The sequence below is a fragment of the Camelus ferus genome, chromosome 34, assembly GCF_009834535.1.
Source record: "Camelus ferus isolate YT-003-E chromosome 34, BCGSAC_Cfer_1.0, whole genome shotgun sequence".
Classification (NCBI taxonomy): Eukaryota; Metazoa; Chordata; class Mammalia; order Artiodactyla; family Camelidae; genus Camelus; species Camelus ferus.
In genome coordinates, this window is record NC_045729.1 from 7,702,790 (window position 1) to 7,723,408 (window position 20,619).

Sequence of the window (20,619 nt, forward strand, 5' to 3'; positions counted from 1 at the left end):
AGCATCGGCATTTTCCAAATACACAACAAAGAAAGAGAGTAAGTGACTTGTCCAACATCACACTTGCTAATTCGTCCTGCCTTTTGAATGTCACTCCCCTCATTTTGGCCTGTGGGATAAAGTCTAAACTTATTAACCAGCCACAGAAAGCCCTTCATAATCTGGTCCTTGCCTCCTTTTTGAATTCAATCTCTTGTGTAAACTAATGCATATTTATTTGCCATGGGATCCTGCCTTCCCATCACGCCAAACACCCATGGATCTGTTCATCGTGTGCAGGGTTTCCCAAACTTAGGGTTCCATGGGCTAGAAAATTACCAAATAAATTAATACGTGGACATTAATAAATGGATGACTTTGCATTTTGGCAAATAAGGAAATTATCAGAGAAAGAGTTTACATGTTAACATCAAAATATAGAAAGGACAGAATCTCAGGAAAAAAAGGCTGCTGATTAAAATGAAATAAGAAAGCCTCACTCATTGCCTGCATTTTCCTCATTTTGCCAGAGATGGGTGAAAAAATTTGTTCTGAACTGGCTCTGGCCTGTGAGATTTGGGAACTTCGTGCCTTCGGACATGCCGTTTTCTTGGTCAGAAATTCGCGACTTTTCTCATGCCTCTAGCCATTGGCCTGTCTGACTAAATCCTGTTAGTCCTTCAATTCTCAGTTTCCAAGTTGACCTTAGAAAATCTTTTCCCATCTCCCTCCACCTGTTCTCTCTCCCCTCCGCATCCTGTGCGTCCTCATCCACACACTGATAAGCTGTGCCGAGGTGGTTTTATTTGCTGCTCACTCCTGCTGCAAGGCCACGGGATTTCAGAAGACAGAGACCCATCTGATTCACTCTCATTCCTAAAGTTTAGCATATAATCTTTTGCACGCACTCAGTGTGTAATAAGCATTTAACAAATGAATGAATGAATGAATGAATGAGTGAATAAATACCTGGGTACCCTTCATGCCCTTGGCTTTTGTCTCGTACATCTTCTATGACCTGCACTTTCAAGCACAGAGGATTTATTCCAACAAGCACAAGCACTCACTGAACTGAATTAATTTATGGATTTTGACCTCATCAGTTCTTCTGTTTTTCTTTGTCAAGGAAAAGTAATTATGTTCTCCATTAGCAGAGTGTCTGGGAACAGTCTGCAGCTGCTGTCTGAAATACTTCCAGGGGCTATAACGCTTCTCTCAGCTTCTCTGGTCAGTTTGTCTTTTTCCTGTAGTCTGTTCACTTTTGGTTTATCATGCTGACGATCACATTTTAATTTATTTTTATGGCATAAGGAATGTTAAGACATGCTATAAAGGACAAGTGAAGAATATTTAGCATTTTTGTAGCCCGATGGCTCTAAATCCACAGGGGCTTGTGGTACCTTCCCTTTCTTTTATTGATCCTTTGAAAAATATACACATTTTGTTTTGCCTTTTAAAAAATCTTGTCAAAACAATTTCTCCAGAAAGGATAGCCACGGCTTGTCATAAGATTCAATCTCATTTGGGGACATATGGTCTCTAGGCAGCAGGTGGTCCTGGGTCGAGCATTTTCCCAGCTCACAAGATGACTTTGACTTGTATGATTTCACAGACTCTGGCCCAGTCACAGGGGCACCTGCTTCTAGGCCTTTCTCACAGAGATGCCCTGTATTGGTAGAAAATTGCCTAGAGCTCTTCTCTACAGTTGTGTGGCCACAGGAGGCCTAGGCTTCAGCCTGGGCTTGGGTCTATGCTTTGGAAGAAACATTAACTCCTCTTCCTGAAACCCTCTTCCTTTGCTTCCCATAGCGTTCTCTTCTGTTATGAAAACATCCTGTCTTTATATAGAGTCAGAATAATAATAACCACAGCTACTTATGAGTGCTTCCCTGTATACTAAGTACCTTACACATCTTACTTACAGTGCTTTCATTTGTTATCAGCTGAGTTTGTCCTTATTTTACAAATGAGAAAGCTGAAAACCGAAGTGTTTAACGTGGTTTGGTTAAAGCCATGCAGCAGTAAGTGGCGGAGTTGAAGCCGTGTGACCACGGAGACTCTTTTCATTGCATTACACTGTGCTTCCTTCCTCATCAGCAGTCTGACCATAGCTATGTGGTTTTTGTGCTGCTGTTTAATTCTGGTAAAGATAAATAAAGTAACTGACTCACGGGACTGCTGAGAATGAAATGGGGTTGTATATATATGAAAGAACCTGGCATGGTGTCCTGTGCATAGTAAGAACTGAGTGCTTTTCTTAATTCCTTTTTTTCCTCTATATCCTCCTTTCTCCATTGGCCCAACCCTGCTTCCCAATTTTAGATATCTTCTGATGGTCCATTCTAGGGCTGTTGTATTTCTCTACAAAATATTATTAGTGTTCGTGGGTTGAATATAAGGACTGTAGCTGTGGCTCAGTCTCCCATTATTATTAGAGTAAAAGGTACTGGGAACCAAAGTTTGAGCCTTGGAATATAACATTTGTGTGATGGGGGGAAGAAGTGCTATTTTGTCAGGAAAGACAGAAAAAGCAAATTGAGAGGAGGTGGTTAGGTGGCTTGATGCATTGCCGTGGGTATCCAGGGCAGAGAAGCTTGTAAAAAGGACAGAATTGTTCAACAATGCCAAATTCCAGGGTGGTCAGGACGAGTAATAAATGAGGAAAGGCCACTTCATTCGATTTGGTCATTTGGATGTATTTGAAGACCATGGAGAGGGCAGTTTCAGTAAAGGTGATGGACTGGAGGCAAATGAAAAGGTTAATGAAGAAATAGAAGCAATAAGTGTTTTGAAATGTTTGGTTTATAAAAGTCCTCAGAGAGATTTTAGCATATCTTAAGGAAGTGGCATTTTTGAGGGCATTTTTCTTTAGCATAGGAAAAATATAAGTATTTTTATGGTTAGAAGGTAAAGATTTAGGTAAGAAGGAGACTTTGAGGATGCTGAAGAGCAGAGATAATTGATTAGTAAACCTAAGTCAAGTTTTGAAGAAAACTTGAGAATATGGCAATAAGATCACAGGGAGAAAAAATATTAATTGTATTTCTTTCTATGTGGTTCTATTTTTTTTAACTTTTAATTTCTTCTTTATTGTTTTTAATATATTCCAGATTTTGTAAAAAACAAGCATCTATAATTTTAAAATTTCAATAGCTCTAAAAATTGATCAAATTTAAAATCTTAAGATAATAAGTTTAAATAAATAATTAGAGTTGATATGAATGAATAAAAAATAAGTATGATAAATAAGTGATAAAATAATAAAGTAATAAAAATGATAATGTTCACAGCACTAAAAAGGTTATAGAAACATAAACTATGAATATTAAAAGTATTTACATACCTAATACCCCATTTCCACTTCTTTAAAGCAACCATCATCAAAGTTTTTCCTGGTAGCCTTTTGGTTTTACACACATATGTTTTCAAATCAGAAAGCATCATCGAAAACCACAGATAAAGAAGTTAAACTTAAAAATATAATACCCCCTGGCTTCTGGTTTTCTGACTCCTCTTGAAAGACTAGTAAAGTTATAAGAAGGGGCTATAAATAGGAAAATAGGAATAAACTTGTAAGAAAATAGTAGAAGAGACGATGGCAGACAAAAGACATCAACAAAATTTTAGGAGATGGAAAGCAGATGGCCCGGTCATGTCTGACAACATGTATAGTACAGAAACTGAAAACTTGAGTGTTTTTAATATGGTATACTGTTAAGAAGGGAGCCAGTTTATGTCTCAGAATTCTTGAAAGACTCGCAATTAGAGGTGAGTGCTAATGACACTTAAAACAGGAGGATTGGTTGGAAGTTTTCTGGATCTCCCCTTACCCACACACGTGCAGTTGTCTTTGCCCATCTGTTAGAAGAGTGGAGATGACAAAGAGAGACTTTGGACTTAGGACATAAGCTGAAAACAGGGTAATTAAGAGAAAGGCTGTATTCTGAAGAGTGAAACCTCCATACTCACCCCCTTTTTACTTAGCTCCCAGAAGGTTATCAACTAGGCTTATATTTTATCAAGAAATTGAAAGATTCCTCACTGGGAAAACTGACTAATGCAAGAGGAAAAGTTGTGGATACTGACATTTGGGGATTCTCTTGTGAAATGGCTGGGTTCCTGCTGGATCACACTCTCATGAGGCCCAGCAGCTAGTAATCACTACCCAAGCATAGTGCTTTCATTCATTGTTTAATACCTCATTCTTAAATTTAAACAGACAGGTATATAGATCTGTAAATATTTTTAGAAAACCTCTAACATGAAAGAGACAAAAGCAAAAACCAATAGAAAAAACACACAGGAAACAGACAATGTAGAAAGCAGAATAATATATAACAAATGATACGGATGTGATTCTCACAAAGAAAATGTAGTACATTCACAAAGGTTAGGAAGCTATGAAAATAAAATTCTCTGAAGATGAGAAAGAACTTTTTGATATTAAAATGTGGTAGTGGAAACTAAAAGGCCAATAGGTAGATTTGTAAAATAATTTTTAGGAAGTTATTTGCCTCCCAAATAGAAAAAATAAAACAGTGCAAAAATGGGGAAAACAAGGTGAGAAGTTTGGATAATAGGAATTTTGGAAAGAGAGATATGGAAGGAAGGGAGGGTAGAAGTTATTAAAGAAATAATAGAAAGCTGTTGCCAGAACTGAAGGACATGTTTTCTGGTTGCAAGGGAGCACCCAGTATCTAGCACAATGAATGCAAAAAGTCCTTTCCAAGGTGTATCATTGTGAAATTTCAGAATCCCTTATTTAAGATCTTAAATATCTTCAAAGATGAAAAATGATTAAAATCAAGTGATTGGATATAAGAATGATGCCAGATTTCTTAACAAAACACTGGAAGCTGGGAAACAGTGGATAATGCCTTCAAAATCTGAGAAAAATGACTTCTAAATTAGACTTTTATACCCAGCCAAACTAAGAAGTGTTTTCAACATCCAAAGGCTCAAAAAACTGTACTTTGCTTGCACCCTTTCTCAAGAAGGAAATTGAGTATATGCTATACCCAAGTGAGAAAGTACTAAAGAAGAGAAAAAAAAAATGGATAAAGGAAACTGGGTAATACAATACAGAAAAGAGGGGAAGGCATTTCCCAAGATGGTAAGTGTTTATCAAGGCTAGAGAGAAAGCAGCCCAGATTAGAGCCAGAGGACAAAAGGCTCCCGAAGAGATGCTTCCAAGAAAAAAAATAGAGCTAATTGATTTCTTGATGTGTTTGATCACATTGAGAAAATTTTACAGGTCTTTGAAGAATTAAAAGGGGAATTATTGAAAAGTGCATGATAAAGGAAGCAAATCTTAAACGTACGGCGATAGTTAACTCCAGGAAGAGCAAAATTTAAAAAGCCTGCAAGAAAGGAAATATGTGATAGTATTGTGTGACACAGCTATGAAATCGTACTTAGAGACTCTTAATACTATAATAATACTGGTTTAACTAAAAGTTTTTATGTAATTCTGTAGGGAATGTGGAGTGAAGATACATCTGTGCATGTCTGTCTGGGGACGGAGTAGAAAGTGATATCTTCACCTTCCATAGTAGTAAGTCAGTTGATAGTACAAATAAATGGAAAATAAAAATAACAATGTTTGAATGATAATCAGAAATAGGAAAACCATAGCCTTTTGGTCTAGACACAGGTGTAGGAAATAAGAAAGGAAACTCTTGTTTTTGTTGCCTTATAGTTGTTTAAGCTTTGTACATAATTTGTTTTGCTAAAAATAAACATTTTTAAAAAAAAATCCAAGGTGCTATAACGTCTTTTTTGAAGCAAGAGAACCCTCATTGGCATATACCTTTTAATTCAGCAAATACTTCTAGTAATTTATCCCAGGGCAATAATCACGGATATGTTCACAAATCTAAGTGTGAGAATGTTTACTGCAGTGTTGTTGGTTGTGTAGCATCAGTCAATTGTAAACAGATTCAATTCCAATTCAAAAGGGCAGGTGCTCACCCCATCGTGTTTACTGCTGTGTCTTCAGTCTCTAGCATATCTGATGTATACTAGGTACTCAATAAATATATGTTGAATATTTACTGACTAAGGGAATGATTGAATTAATGTCTAGGAAAAATTCACACAAAACAATCTATTAAGAGTGGTTATCTCTGTGTGAAGGGGTTATCTGTGATAACTTATTTTTACCTATTCTTTCTAATTTGTAGTTTTGAAAATTTCTAAACAATTTTTTTAACATTTTAAAGTTATGAATTCCTATTATTTAAAAATATAGCACGTTAATTTTTAAAAATAACCGTTAATATTTTAAAAACACCCATTAATAGAGCAGTCCATAGAATCAAGGCTGAAATAGTCTTACAACTGCACTGTATTTACTTCTGAACTTCCTGATAACTTAGACCAAAGGACCACTTAACGGAGCAAAAGAATTCTTATCATTTCATAAGTAGAAGCATACATTTTTATGCAAGTAGAAAAAAATTCCTGGCACTAAACTCAAGGAGGAAGTTATCATGTCAATAGACAAGACCATGGATACATAAGAAGTATTATTTTCAACTTCAGTTTCATAGAAAGTTGAATGCTATTCTTGACGTAGCTGTTTCTTATAGAGACTCTCAATAAAAGAATAGTTTTGTAATGTAACTTGGTGAAGGCATTTCTACAGGACGGTTAGTTTATTCAGAGACATCTCCACTTTTACACAGGTGACTGGTCCAAAAATTGTTGTTAAGTCTAAAATGACCAAGAGAGTTTTTGGCCTTGCATTCCACAATACATTTCTACCAAATAGAGTGTGAGTCTGTCCTTTGAAAGTATGTTCTTTTTGGTTTTATAGCCAATTAGGTACCTTTTCCCTAAATGGTTAGGTTTTGTCTGCATTGAAGGATTTTGAAGTAACTAAGCATTTTCCTTAATCTGTGGATGTTGTGAGGGATTCCTGAGCAGGTAATCCATAAACACTTGCCTCTGTCCCTTCTTCTGGGCGGATTCAGAGTGGCCTTGAACGTAAGGAAACATCCATGGTTTGCCATACATTTTCATCAGCAGTACTTGCCCCATCTGCTTTCAGTTTTTTTGTAATGCCCTCCCATTACCCTGAATCATCATTGGATTCATAGACATTTGACATCTATGCTTTTTCTTTCTTTTTTTTAAATGAGTACACTTTATTTTTTAGAGCAGTTTCAAGTTCACAGCCGAATTGAGCAGGAAATACAGAGAGTTCGCACATGGCCCTCCCCACCCACACGTACATACTCCCCTACCCTCAACGTCCTCATCAGTGTGGCATATTTGGTACAATCGATGAACCAACATGGACGCATTATTATCAGCCAAAGTCCATGGTTTACATTAGGATTCACTCCTGGTGGTGTACGTTCTATGGGTTTTGGCAAATGCATAATGACATGTAGCCACCACTATTGTGTCATACAGAATAATTTCATGACATCTGTGCTTTTTCATTAGCAATAAACTGAAACATCTTTGTACTTCCTCCGTTGAATGTAGTCTTGTTAATCTCTAACCACTGAAAACATCATAGGAGGTTTATCTGGTCTCTCATTTTCAGCCTCTGCTTATCCTTTATTGACAAACTAAAAACAAATTTTCCCTTCCATCCATCATTTTGCTTCTCTTTTTCCAATTGTTTCCTTACTCCCTCTTTGTCAAGTGACTCATTCCATCTACACTTACAGCATCCTTTGTTTTCTCAATGCTTTCAGTTTTTAAAAATCATCTCTACTTTTGTTTCTGTCTTTAAGCCTACGCTTCTCCGTAGCTGTTGCTGTCAACTCTCTCAATACCTCTGTACTTTTCTGTCACAACGGGGGTCAGTGATATTCACAAAACAATTCAAAATGAGGTACAAACATAGTGAGCATAGCAACAAGGTGAGGGATGATGGATGGATGAGGTGAAAATGCCTGGCTGATTGTTTTTGCAATCTGTTGATGGTAAGCTGAGTTGACACATTTGACCTTAGGAATAAGCTCTGTTCCCATCTATGAAAGTTTCTAAGGTGGGCATTTAAAAATAGCTACTTTAGGTAATGCCAGTAGCTGACTTGCTCGTGATCTGACTTGGTACAGAGAAAGAATCTACCCTAACTCCTAGGAGAACATGAGCTAATATGTCCCTTTTTCTCTCCCCAATACTCATTCCTTTAACCACACATTTAATGGGAACTAGATGACAATGAATTAAAGGTTGTTTAACCTGAGGTGCTGATAGTCTGTGCTGAGTAGAGAGAGACCTGTATGTTTTAGATAAGCAGGCGGCACCATTAATATTCTGGTAAGAAAATTGAAAGTCCCTAGTTTGTGGTGTTGCACAAGAACTCCATCCTGTGAAAATGGGTCATAACACAAAGCCAAAGAATTTTTTTTTCAGGAAATAATTTTTGAATATGTTCAAATACTGGAATGGTTATTCACAGAAATACCAGAAGTGTGGACCATAAATCATGACAGAGACAATTCTGGTCTGGAAAACTTGCAGGACAAATACTCCAGTCTTGTGTCTGGTAGGCAGGAGAGATGAGGGGAATCCAACGAACTTGACCCCTGGGCTTCAACCTCTGAAATTTACCTCTCCCCAGGTCATCTGGTGTTTGTTGGTTCAGTTTCCTAGTTTAGAAAAATCTGTATAATTTGGAAAACCCACAATGTAGTTTCTATCACATTTGTCTACTTCTTTTCGTTTGCTGTGCCTTCCACTAACTTCTGCTCATCTTTCACAGAGATAATCTCAAACCTAAGTGTCATGTTGTACATTGCATTCCTAGTACTTATTGATCTTATAACTGGTTCTGTACATTTTGACAACCTTCATCCAATTTCCCTTACTCCCACTCTGTCGCTTCTGGTAACTACAAATCTGATCTCTTTTTCTATGAGTTTTTTTGTTTGTTTGTTTTTGAACTGTAATCCACCCACAGCACTACAACCTAACTGACCTACAAAGCTATATTAGTTCCTGTTACACAAGATACTGATGTGATATTTCTATGCATTTCAAAATGATCACCGTGGTAAGTCTAGTTACCATCTGTCACTATGCAAAGATATTACATAATTATTCCCCACACCGTACATTTCATACCTGTGACTCATTTATTTTGTAATTGAAAGTTTGTACATCTTAATCTCCCACAACTGTTTCTCTTCTCCCTAACACCCTTTCCCCTCTGACAACCACCTGTTTGTTCTCTACAAGGCTATTTCTGTTTAGTTATGTTTGCGTATTTGTTTTTTTTAAATATTACACATATAATTGAAATAATACAGCCTTTGTCTTTCTCTGTCTAACTGATTTCACCTAGCATAATACCCTCTAGTTCTATCCATGTTTTCGCAAATGGCAAGGTTTCATTCTTTTTATTGGCTGAGCAATATTCCCTTGTGTGTGTGTATATATATATATTTCTCACATCTTCATCCATTTACCCATCAGTGGGCACTTAGGTTGCTTCCATAGTTTGGTTATTGTAAATAATGCTGCAGTGAACATAGGGGTGCATATATCTTTTCAAATTAGTGGTCTTTGTTTTCTTCATATAAATGCCTAGAAGCAGAATTGCTAGGTCATATGGTTGTTCTGTTTTTAATTTTTTGAGTAATCTCCATACTACTTTCCATAGTGGCTGCACCAATTTACATTCCCACCAACTGTATGTGAGGGTTCCATTTTCTCCACATCCTCACCAACACTTTGTTGTCTTTTTGATGATAGCCATCTGACAAACATGAGGTGCTATGATTGTGGATTTTACTTGCATTCCCTGATTGCATTCCCTGATGAGTAGTTGAGCATCTTTTCTTGTGCTTGTTGGTCATTTGTATGTCTTTGGAAAAATGTCTGTTTAGATCCTCTGCCCATTTTTTAATTGTTTTTGTTTGTTTTGTTTGATGTTGAGTTGTATGTGTTCTTTGTGTATTCTGGATATTAACCTCTCATGAGATACACCGTTTGCAAATACCATCTCCCCTTCAGTAAGCTGCCTTTTCATTTCATTGATAGTTTTCTTTGATGTGCAAAGCTTTTTTTTTAGTGTGATGTACTCCTATTTGCTTTTTTTGGCTTTTGTTTCCCTTGCCTGAGGAAATATATCCAAAAAATATTGCTTAAGACTGATGTTACATAGTTTACTACCTATGTTTTCTTTTAGTTTTGTGTGTGTGTGTGTGTGTGTGTCTGTGTGTGTGTGTCTGTTTCAGGTCTTAAATTTAGGTCTTTAATCCATCTGTAGGTTATTTTTGTGTATAGGATGAGAGAGGAGTCCAGTTCGGTTCTTTTGCGTATAGCTGTCCTTTGCACTTGTTTATATGCTCTTCTCCCGGATATCCTGAATATCTGGATGGCTTGCTCCCACACCTTTTCTGAGTAAACTCAGATGTCACCTACCCAGTGAGGACTTACTTAGTCCCTGTTGAAAATTGCTCCCCCACCCCTTATCCATGTACTTTATTTATCTTGTTTGTCTAGCTTCTCCATTAGAGTTTAAGAGGGCAAGGTATTCCCAGCTCTCCTCCTCCTTAACCCCATTCTTTCCCTAGTGCCTTGAACAGTACTGGGCATATAGAAATGCTCAAAAATATTTGTTGAGTGAATCAAATAATGCATGCTGCTCAAAGGAGCCTAGTCAGTTCCATTTACCAAAAAAGCAAACAGGCAATTCTCAAAGGATAATCATAGAGTTTTTCTAGCTATATAGACAAGTAAGTAGAAGGAGGAGGACTGAAGGTTAAGCGCTCATTGAAATCTTTCCTGGAAAAATTGATGTTCTTCCATTCAAATAATCGCATGTAATTGTTAAGTACGTTGCAAAATAAAGATGTGTTAGGGAAGACCAGATCATCTTTGAAATACTTGTTTTCCAAACGTTCCTCTTTTAAGTCTGCTCTGCCTGATGTAGAGAAATGCAAATGACACGTGGCACAAGTTGACCTTTCTTTGGAATACTTTTTTCTGTATCATACAGTCGTTTTCCAATGTGAAGAACAAAATGCTGCTAAATAAAAGATTACCTGATGTCTTAAGTAGTACACCGGAGTTGTTTTTCTCTGTTTTTGTAGTCCTGGCAAATTATCTGAAAGATTACATTTGAAAAGCCTTTTTATTGTATCTGTAGAAAACATTGGTTTAAGCAATCATTTAATGAGAGTCATTCTCCTTCGCACCAGTCAAGAGAATTTTACAGAAGAATAAGATAAATACAAATCTCTACTCCGTATTGCATGTGTATTTTGAATCTCTTAGGCCACTGAGGGGACCACTCTGTGGACAGAAGGTGCTGCCTTTGCCTCAGAGATGGTACTGTCACCACTTGCTCCCACGTCAGCCACGGGCAGAGCCCTGTTGTTCATTCACTTCAGAGCAACTTCTGCTAATGCTTGTTCTGGATTCTGGGCGCTCAGTCAGCAGTGACCCCTGACTTTTAAAGTTGTTTCAAAACTGGTCATTTAAGACAAAGATTCCTTTCAGTTAGGGGGGAAAAACAACTTCATGATGGTCCAAACCCTACCTGCTGTAGTCTTTGTGAAATCTGCCACTTAGTTATCTAGAATAAGAAATTTCTCTCGTTTCTCTGTAGGCCACCAGGTTCTTCACTTAAAGAAAAGCCCTCTCATTGGATGCTGCATTTATCTTCTGCTCTTATCGGAGTGAACATATAATTTGTCATCTAAATAAGGACATGTTTGGGAATGGAAGGGGGTAATAATTATTAGTAATTATGTCTGGAAAACAGTCATAACTTAGGATTGTGTGAGGTGAGCAGAATCATATGGTCCCTTACTATTAAAGAAAATGAAGGGAATACCTATTGAAACCATATCATGTTCTAAACACTTTGTATATATTATCCCAATTTCAAAACCATCCTCTGATGTGAATGTGGGTATACTTTTAGCCATGAATCTGAGGCTCTGTGACATTAATCCAAGAAGTTAACATATGCTAATCTAAAAGGAATTTTAGGAACTCGACTCAGGACAGTTTACAGTAAGAACTATTGATTTAACTGTATGGAGGAAATGCATTAGATACACATTTTGGCCAAAAGCCAAATGTTAAAATCAATACTTGACTGAAGTCAGATATCACTAGAAAGGAAAGAAGTTTTTGGAGGCAAAATTAAATCTGAAAACTTATCCAACTTCTTAGAAGTTCAGATTTTGAAAGTTTGACACTATGGTGAAGGAAACAGAATTTATCAGCGCCATCAGCTGATGGACTGCTCCTCTGGTCCCTGTGCTGCAGGCCTCCAGACCAGAAGAGATCCTTGTTTTAATTTGACTAATATTTAGTGCACAGTATAAGGAACTTGGGATTCACCACTCTGCAAATGTCAAGAATCCTGGATCTGCTACTACAGAAAATGTTTACCAATGTGTAGCAGGGATTTTTGGGGGGAGGGTAATTAGGTTTATTTATATTTATTTATTATTTTTAACAGAGGTACTGAGGATTGAACGCAGGACCTCGTGCATGCTAAGCATGCGCTCTACCACTGAGCTATAGCCTCCCCCCATAGCAATTATTTTGACAAGCTTTTGTTTTTTGGTTTCCATAGGCTAAAACTATAAGGAATTGACTTCTTCAATTTGAATTTTGATTAGTGAGAACAAAACGTGCATTGAAGTTTTCTTGTTTCTGTAATGTTTTCTTTTCTTCCTACTTGTAACTTACTCATTCAATCGATCAACATTTATCAAGCACCTGTTCAGTGTGTCAGCCACCGTTTTAGGAGATGCGGATACAGCAGTGAATGGAAGATGAAATTCTCTCCTCTCCTGGAGTTTGTATTCTGGGACTTGGGGAGACAGACAATAAACAAAACTATAAATAAAACTTAAGGATATAATAGTGTGAAGTGCTGTAGAGAAGAAGAAAGCAGTTAAGAAGGATATGAGGAGATTGATTTGTGGTGATCTCTTACGATGTTTTTTCATAGAGTTTTTCTCCTTATGGAATTTTTTAGGGGCAAATTTGGCATTTAACTGTTAATTCTTTGTAACACAAAATGAAGAATTCCCAACTAGGATTTTTTCTTAAATAACTCTTTGTCTAAATGGAATTAAATAAGTGAAAATTGAATATAGTTCTTAAAGGTTATGTTGTTGAATATTTTGAATGCTAGTACATCAGATGGTTCTACAGAGATTTGAATTTTCATGTAATCTCAATTCTGTTTTTCTGCCTTATATTATTATTTAAAATTTTACAAATATTTGTTGACAGAAAAACGATGTAGTATTTTTCTTAAGATTATCTTCCAAACACACTCTTTATATTTCCTCTAATTGACAATTTATTCTCCTCTGTAGTCAATAATCCTTCATAAATTTTGTACATAAAATTAATAGCTTTTACCATAACATTATTATTGCCTTTTCCTTTTGCAATATTAAAGATATATTAATACTTCACCTGACTGATAGAATTTCAACATAGAAAGCACCTGGAGAGAATTTCACTCCGTTTTCTTCTAGGTTGCTTGTCAGAATTTTAAATTGCATATTCAGTTGTAAACAGCAGACTTTGATGACGTTCCCTGTTTGTGTTGCTCACATCAGCACCCTGTGTGATGGTGACACGTGTGATCACACAGGCATTTGTCACATACGCGTTCAGGGAGGCCAGAAATGGCATTGAATTGGATGTTTAGCTGAGGCCAGAGCTGAAGGGTAACAGCCGAGTTTGGTCAAATGCTCCAACCGAAAGGAGTTTGGCCAACCAAAGGGGAATTCTCCTTCAGCTCTGCTTTCTGACACTCAGTCATTCCTCAGAAGGGCACAATAGTGTCCATCGTTGGAGGGGCAGCCTCCCAACCTTCTTCACGTCTGATGAGCAAAGCGATGAACGTGGCGCCCGAGAGAGGCCCAGCAAGGTTCACTCTGATACTGGGCATTATTCCGAGTGATGGGTTTCCCCCTGTTCGTCGGTTCAGTTTCCCCAGAACCCCAGCCCTCCTGGCACAATAAGCCAGTGTAGTCTTCTTGGCTTAGTTGTTATACACGACTTTCACTTGGAGGGATGAGATCCTGAGTATTAGCAAGTGGCTCCCAGGCTTCCTAAGTACTCACCTTCATGATATAACTTGGAGCATCATTTGAGAGGAGCTCTGCTGAAGCCTGAATTCAATTAATAAAAAACATTTACATGTTAACTCTAATACTCAGCTCACACTCAGCTGAGACTTAATACTCTGCAGACTTAACATTTTTCTTTTTTTTTTTTTATTGAAGTATAGTCAGTTTACAATGATGTGCCAATTTCTGGTGTACAGCGTAAAGTTCCAGTCATACATATTCATATATATATTCCTTTTCATATTTTTTGGTATAGGTTACTAGATATTGAATGTAGTTCCTGTGCTGTACAGTAGAAAATTGTTGCTTATCTATTTTATATATAGTAGTTAGTATCTGCAAATCTTGAACTCCCTAATTTATTCCTTCCCACTCCCTTTCCGCCTGGTAACCATAAGTTTGTTTTCTATGTCTGTGAGTCTGTTTCTGTTTTGTAAATAAGTTCATTTGTGTCTTTGTTTTAGATTCCACATATAAGTGATATCATGGTTTTTTCTTTCTCTTTCTGGCTTTCTTCACTTAGTTTGATGATCTCCAGGTCCATTCATATTACAACAAATGGCATTATTTTATTCTTTTTTATGGCTGAGTAGTATTCCCCCCTATATATATACTACAACTTACTTATCCAGTCATCTGTTGGTGGACATTTAGGTTGTTTCCATGTAAAGTAGAGCTGCTGTGAACACTGGGGTGCATGTATCTTTTCAAATTAGAGTTCTCTCTGGATATATGCCCAGGAGTGGGATTACTGGATCATAGGGTAAGTCTATTTTTAGTTTTATAAGGAATCTCCATAATATTTTCCATAATGGCTGCACCAAACTACATTCCCACCAGCAGTGTAGGAGGGTTCCCCTTTCTCCATAGCGTCTCTAGCAGGCTCTGCAGATTTAAACTTGACAATAGCAATGGATTTACTTTTGCTTTTTCAACCCTGTGATTTTGTGGTCTGCCATAAAAGAGAAGCAAATAATGAGCAGCATCAGTACAAAGCTTGAGAAAGAGGGTAGGAACCCAATTTGCTAAACATCCTAAGAGCTGATGTATACTGTCTCAGCAGGATCACCTGCAGGTAGGATGGGGGTGAAATTCAAGTTTCCATCCCCCAAACCTAACACAGTGTGAGGCAAGAACTCCTTAGAAGTCATTACTGCTACTTCTCCGGTGGCTGTTACTCTGGCTGCTGGTCGGGCTGTGGTCCTGCTGCCTTTGCGGCTGCTGCTGTAGCCCGTATAGCTGATGAGCTAATGTGTCCTTCCCGGGCACGGGGAGCGAACCTACCCCCACCTCATGGACCCTTTCGAGCCATCCTCTGGACGTGGGCGTGGCAGAAGACAGATAGGGAGGCACTCTGGAAGGAAGGGAAAGTTCAAACTTTTATGATAGGAAAAGCACTCCCATATTGCAGATGGCACTCTGATTGTTATGAATTTGCTATAACCCTTGGATTTTAAAAAGTGTCTGTACACGCTTGACACTTTCTACTTCCTTTTGAGTATTTGGTTTTCCCACTATCACAATTGTGTAATTGCCCTGATGATGATGCTGTAGGGACAGATGTGAATTTTAAGTCTGTCTAACCCATTTCACTAATCGTTAAACATATTTATTTTTTTAATCCAAATTAAGAGCCATTGCTTTTTTTTCTCTTTTAAAAAATACGTTGTTCATTTTTTAAATTTATTTGTAACACCTTCATTATAGTTTGATTCCTGTACAGTAAACTACACATGTTTCAGATCTACAATTTGATGAATTTTGATAGATGTGTACACCCATGAAAACACCCCCACATTTCCTCCCCAAGGTGCAAATTTCAAATCCCCAGTTTATCCCTTCCCACCCCTTTTACCCTCTGGTAACCATAAGTTTGTTCTCTGTGTCTGTGAGTCTTAAACAGACGTTTATTACCTAAAGAACGTGAACAAGTCTCATGGCCTGAGCTTCAGTTTCATTGTAAGTTCAGGATAATGTAATAAACTCTGTTTCCTTAGATTTTTTTTTCTTTTGAGGATGAAAAAAGGAAGCCAGTGTAAAAGTAGCATGGAAGTGGCCACACCAGAATGGGGGGCGGTTAGATGACTGTGACAGATTTTCCTTCTGAATTCTCTGTAGCACTTTGTGCTGGGTGGCAAGTTTAGCTTGGTTTGGAGGTGAGAGCTATGGTCTGGTTGGAAGTAGGTACAGACAAGAAGTAAAAAGGCTGGGAGCAGAATCACTCCCCCCCCACACACTTCATTAATTATGTGACCCAAGTTACTGAAAAAGAACCCTGAATCTCTCTAGCTCCAAGGTCACTCACTGTGAGAATTGAGTGGGAAAAGATGTAGGAAGGCACCTTGTGTGTTGCTGGTGCTTGGCTGGTGCTTAGAAAGCATTTCTTCAGGGAAAGAGAGAGGTAAGGGTGATTCCGAATGGTTCTGAGCAGGCAGCAGGCAGAGAGGAAAAAGCCCTTATACCGTCTCTTCAGATACAAGTTGGGAGTAATAGTAAGAATTCCGTGAATTATCTCTTAGGGTTACTGTAAGGGCTAAAAGTGGTAAGATACCACCAGAAATGGAATCATGCCTAAGACAATTCTCCTCATTTTTAAAGACAGCCTTAAGCCACGTCTAGTTCTGGTTTATGTTGGTTGACTACAGTGCCTAGGATGCTGCTTTGACAAAGTGCAGGCAGTTCATCATGAAACCTTCCTGCCTTGGTTCAGGCTGCTTTTTGGGTGATGAAACCCAGTAAGAATTAACCGAAGATGGAGGAGGAAGGGAAAGAGGTGCAGTAGGGAGAGATGGAAAGATGATGGAGGGGCAAGAAGTGACACACATCCTACCAACGTCGAGAGACAGCGGCCTTCTTCCCGAGCCCCTCTCCCCGTCCTTTCTGTTGAAACCTTGGTGAAGGGGAACCCAACCAAAAAGCACCCGACAAAGCACCAGGTGGTGGGAGGAGCCCCAGGCCCTAACTCGGGTTATTCATCTCTGCGATGAGGCTGAACTTGCACTGTGTGCTCCACCTGTCTGTTCTCCAGGGGATCTCGAAAACGGTGTCTGAGGCCGGTTCTGAAGCCCAGTCACATTCCTGGGTTACGGCAGAGCCACGGTTAGAAGCCAAGTACCTGTTGCCTCCAAATCCTCATCCTCAGGTTCTGCATCCGAGGATTCAACTGGCGGTGTATCAAAAGTACTCACAAAAAATGAAAGATTCCAGAAAGTTCTAAAAAGCAAACCTTTTTGAATTTGCCGCACATTGGTAACTGTTGACATGGTATTCACATTTGTATTTATAACTATTTACATAACACGTACATTGCATTAGCTGTGATAAGTAATCTAGAGGTGATTTAAGGTACGCAGGAGGGATTTGTAGATATCGGGCAAACACTGCGCCATTTTCTGTAAGGGACTTGAGCATCCATGGGGTTTGGTGTCTGGCAGGGTAGGTCCTGGAACCAAATCCCACAGAGACCGAGCAGGACCGGACTCCAGTTCCCTGTCTCCTTTCAGCTCTCAGCTTGGGTACCACTAGTGGCCAAAGATGTCTGAGCAAGGCAGGTCTTTATGGGGGCGCCATCCAGACGTGGTTTATGCCAGTGGTTTGTTTTATTGGTCCTTCTAGAAGTGGGACTGGGGAATAAGCTCTTTCACTCCTGGAAGCTTGATGAGGACACGGAGTTGATTTCTCACAGGCTTTTAATTCAAGGAGATTGTGAAGATCGGCTTGTAGAACGGTAACAGGACCTCCATGGGAGGGGCAAGCAGGGAAGCAGCCAGCCCAGAAGAGGGAGAAGACCCAGGATCCCCTGTGTTTCAGACACTGAGGGTGAGGAGCCCTTCGCCAAGTCCTGGTGCTCAGCCATGTCACACTCTGCTGAGAAGTCTAACAGGAGGAGAACCGGAAAGAACCGTGAGATTGACCCCCTGGAAGACAGGTTGCTTAGCCAGTGCCCAAACTCACATCCCTCATCTTGTTCTGTCTCTGTTTCAAAGGATTTCCCAGGGGTGGTTCTTTAATCGTGTCCTCGGTTTTGGCGGGGGGAGGGGGGTGCACCCTCTTTCGGGCCACATTGCGCATTCCCTGCTCCGTACAGCTTGTGCAAAGTCTCTGGTCCCTGAACTTAACCAGCTGATTATTAAAATCATCACGAAGGTGCATTTCTGCTGCGGCTGAAAAGCTCGACAGTCCAGAGTCTTAAAGTTAGCCATCCAGAGCCTTCTCTGCACCTGGAGAGTTAAATCAATCAATCCATGATTATAATGATTATTTTTGCCTTCGAACATATTTCAGCTGCCCATGAGAGATGATGTTTTACTTTCTTTGTAAACATTATAGCGGTTTCAGGTGTACAGCATTATGCTCGGACATTTATATACACTACAAAGTAATCACCTCCACAAGTCTGGTTACCATCTATCACCACACAGTTGACTCCCTTGACCCATTTCACTCACTCTCCCACCACAATTTCCTTCCCTTCTGGTAACCACTAATCTGATCGCTGTACCTATGAGTTTGTTTTTGTTTTATTTTGTTTGTTTTGTTTTGTTTTGTTTTGGATTCACATATGAGCAAAATCAGACAGTCTTTCTCTGTTTGACTTACCTCACTTAGCATAATACCTTCAAGGTTCATCCATGTTGTCGCAAATGGCAGGATTTCATTCTTTTTTTATGGCTGAGTAGCATTCCATTGTGCATCGATACCACATCTACTTTACCATTCATCCATGGATGGACACTTAAGTTGTTTTTCTATCTTGGCTATTGTGAATACAGTTGACCCCTTTGAACAGCATGGAATTGAACTGTGCAAGTTCACTTAAACATGGATTTTTTGTCAGTAAATACATACAGTACCACACAACCATGGATGCAGAACCGCAGATATGGAGTGTCCACTGTGGGGGCTTGAGCATCCGTGGAATTTGGTGTCTGAGGCAGATCCTGGAACCAGTCCCTTGTGGATACCAAGGGACAACTGTGATGCTGCAGTGAACATAGGGGTGCACATGTCTTTTCAAATTAGGGTTCTTGTGCTCTTCTGATAAATACCCAGAATTGGGTCACATGAGAGTTCTACCCTTCATTTTATTTTATTTTTTTATTAATCTCCATACTGTTTTTCATGGTGGCTGCATCAATTTACAGTCCCATCAGCTGATGTATTTCTTTTTCTTAAATTTTTTAAAATTATGAAATATTCCAGTCATGCATTCTAATGTCTGGAAGAGTGAATAAATAATCCTCTAATCACCATGGAGAGACAGATGCTTCTGTGAGCTGGCGCTGAGGTAAGGCTGCCCATCTCTGCGGGAAGGACAAGCGAATGAATCTGCTGCTCACTTAACCTGCTGTTCTCTTCTCTCTCTATTTTCTCTCCTAGGAAGCAGATGGAAGACTGCTGCGACCCCGCCCATCTCTTTGCTATGACTAAAATGAATTCCCCCATGGGGAAGAGCATGTGGTATGATGGGGAGTTTTTATACTCATTCACCATTGACAATTCAACTTATTCTCTCTTCCCCCAGGTTAGTATAGAGTTTATTGCCTTTCAATGTAGTTTCTTGTATGTCTCGCTGTCACGGGAAAAGGATCCTTGAGTTTGCTGGAATAACCAGATCTACTGCTTTTCATCATCTTTCTTCTCTTCTTAATGATAAATGCTTTCCTTTATACCTGTCATTTTTCCATGAATAAATCACATAATGTTTTGATGCAGGGGCAGCAGTAGGGTAGGTATTACAGTGACAGATTTCCTAGCCCTTCTGATCTGAGTCATCTGAGACGGAAGGAAGCAAGCAGAGAAGGAAGGAACGTCAGGGAATTGTGGAATGCCAGTGTTTTGAGGATGGCTGTGGGATGATCTTGAAGATTTGCGATACTGGAATGTTTTCTTAGGGCTGATGTTGCTCTCAGGGAATGGGGACCATATGGTCAGAAGTTGCTTCTTAGAGCTCTTGAATCTTAACCCCTGTGGTTAGACTCCTGCTATGAAGTGGAGGAGCAGTGGAGATGGAGAGAAAGAATTGAACCACTTTTGAAGTGGTCTAAATCAAGCTCTGCTTACTTAATGTTTTTCTTTGGGGTTTCCTGAGCATTGAAATCAAATGTTTTACTAAAATATTTCTGTGTAGCAAGTGGGGGAGGAAAAAAGGAAATCTTTATTTCTAGGGATATTGGAGAAGGGGATGGATCTTGGATGAAACTGACATTCTCTGAGGGAGAAATTGAGAAATGAATCTTGGCCTCCCAAATCTTCAAGCCACTCTTGGTTTGGCCAGATGATTGTGCAGAAAGAGAATCATGATCAGAGATGGAAAACAGGACTGAACCTTTCCTGTATCTGCATTAATAGCAAAGATTCTTCAAAGGAGGGATCCTATAATGTTTAAGGCACAGGTGTTACCAGATCCAAAGTCACACTCTCTTTGAAACAGTCCCTGTTTGCTAGTTCATCCTTAGGTATTTTAATCTAACTTACTGGTTTTAGAGTATAATGATAAGGTTTAAAATTTTTGTTTTAAAATAGGAAATAGAAGGGCTAATCCATGGTCAGCACCCTTGTG

General features: G+C 38.9%; 1 protein-coding gene across 4 annotated transcripts in view; it reads left to right on the top strand.

Annotated features, from left to right (window-relative positions):
• Positions 1 to 20,619, top strand: part of ST8SIA1 (ST8 alpha-N-acetyl-neuraminide alpha-2,8-sialyltransferase 1) — a 113,880-nt gene that overhangs the window by 22,716 nt on the left and 70,545 nt on the right. For 3 of the 4 annotated variants that reach the window (XM_006184535.2, XM_032472841.1, XM_032472842.1), the window contains exon 2: positions 19,437 to 19,581. The exons of the other annotated variant lie outside the window; for it this stretch is intronic. In XM_006184535.2, the coding sequence (XP_006184597.1) occupies positions 19,437 to 19,581 (145 nt within the window). The remainder of the gene's footprint in view (positions 1 to 19,436; positions 19,582 to 20,619) is intronic. 4 annotated transcript variants of the gene reach the window in all.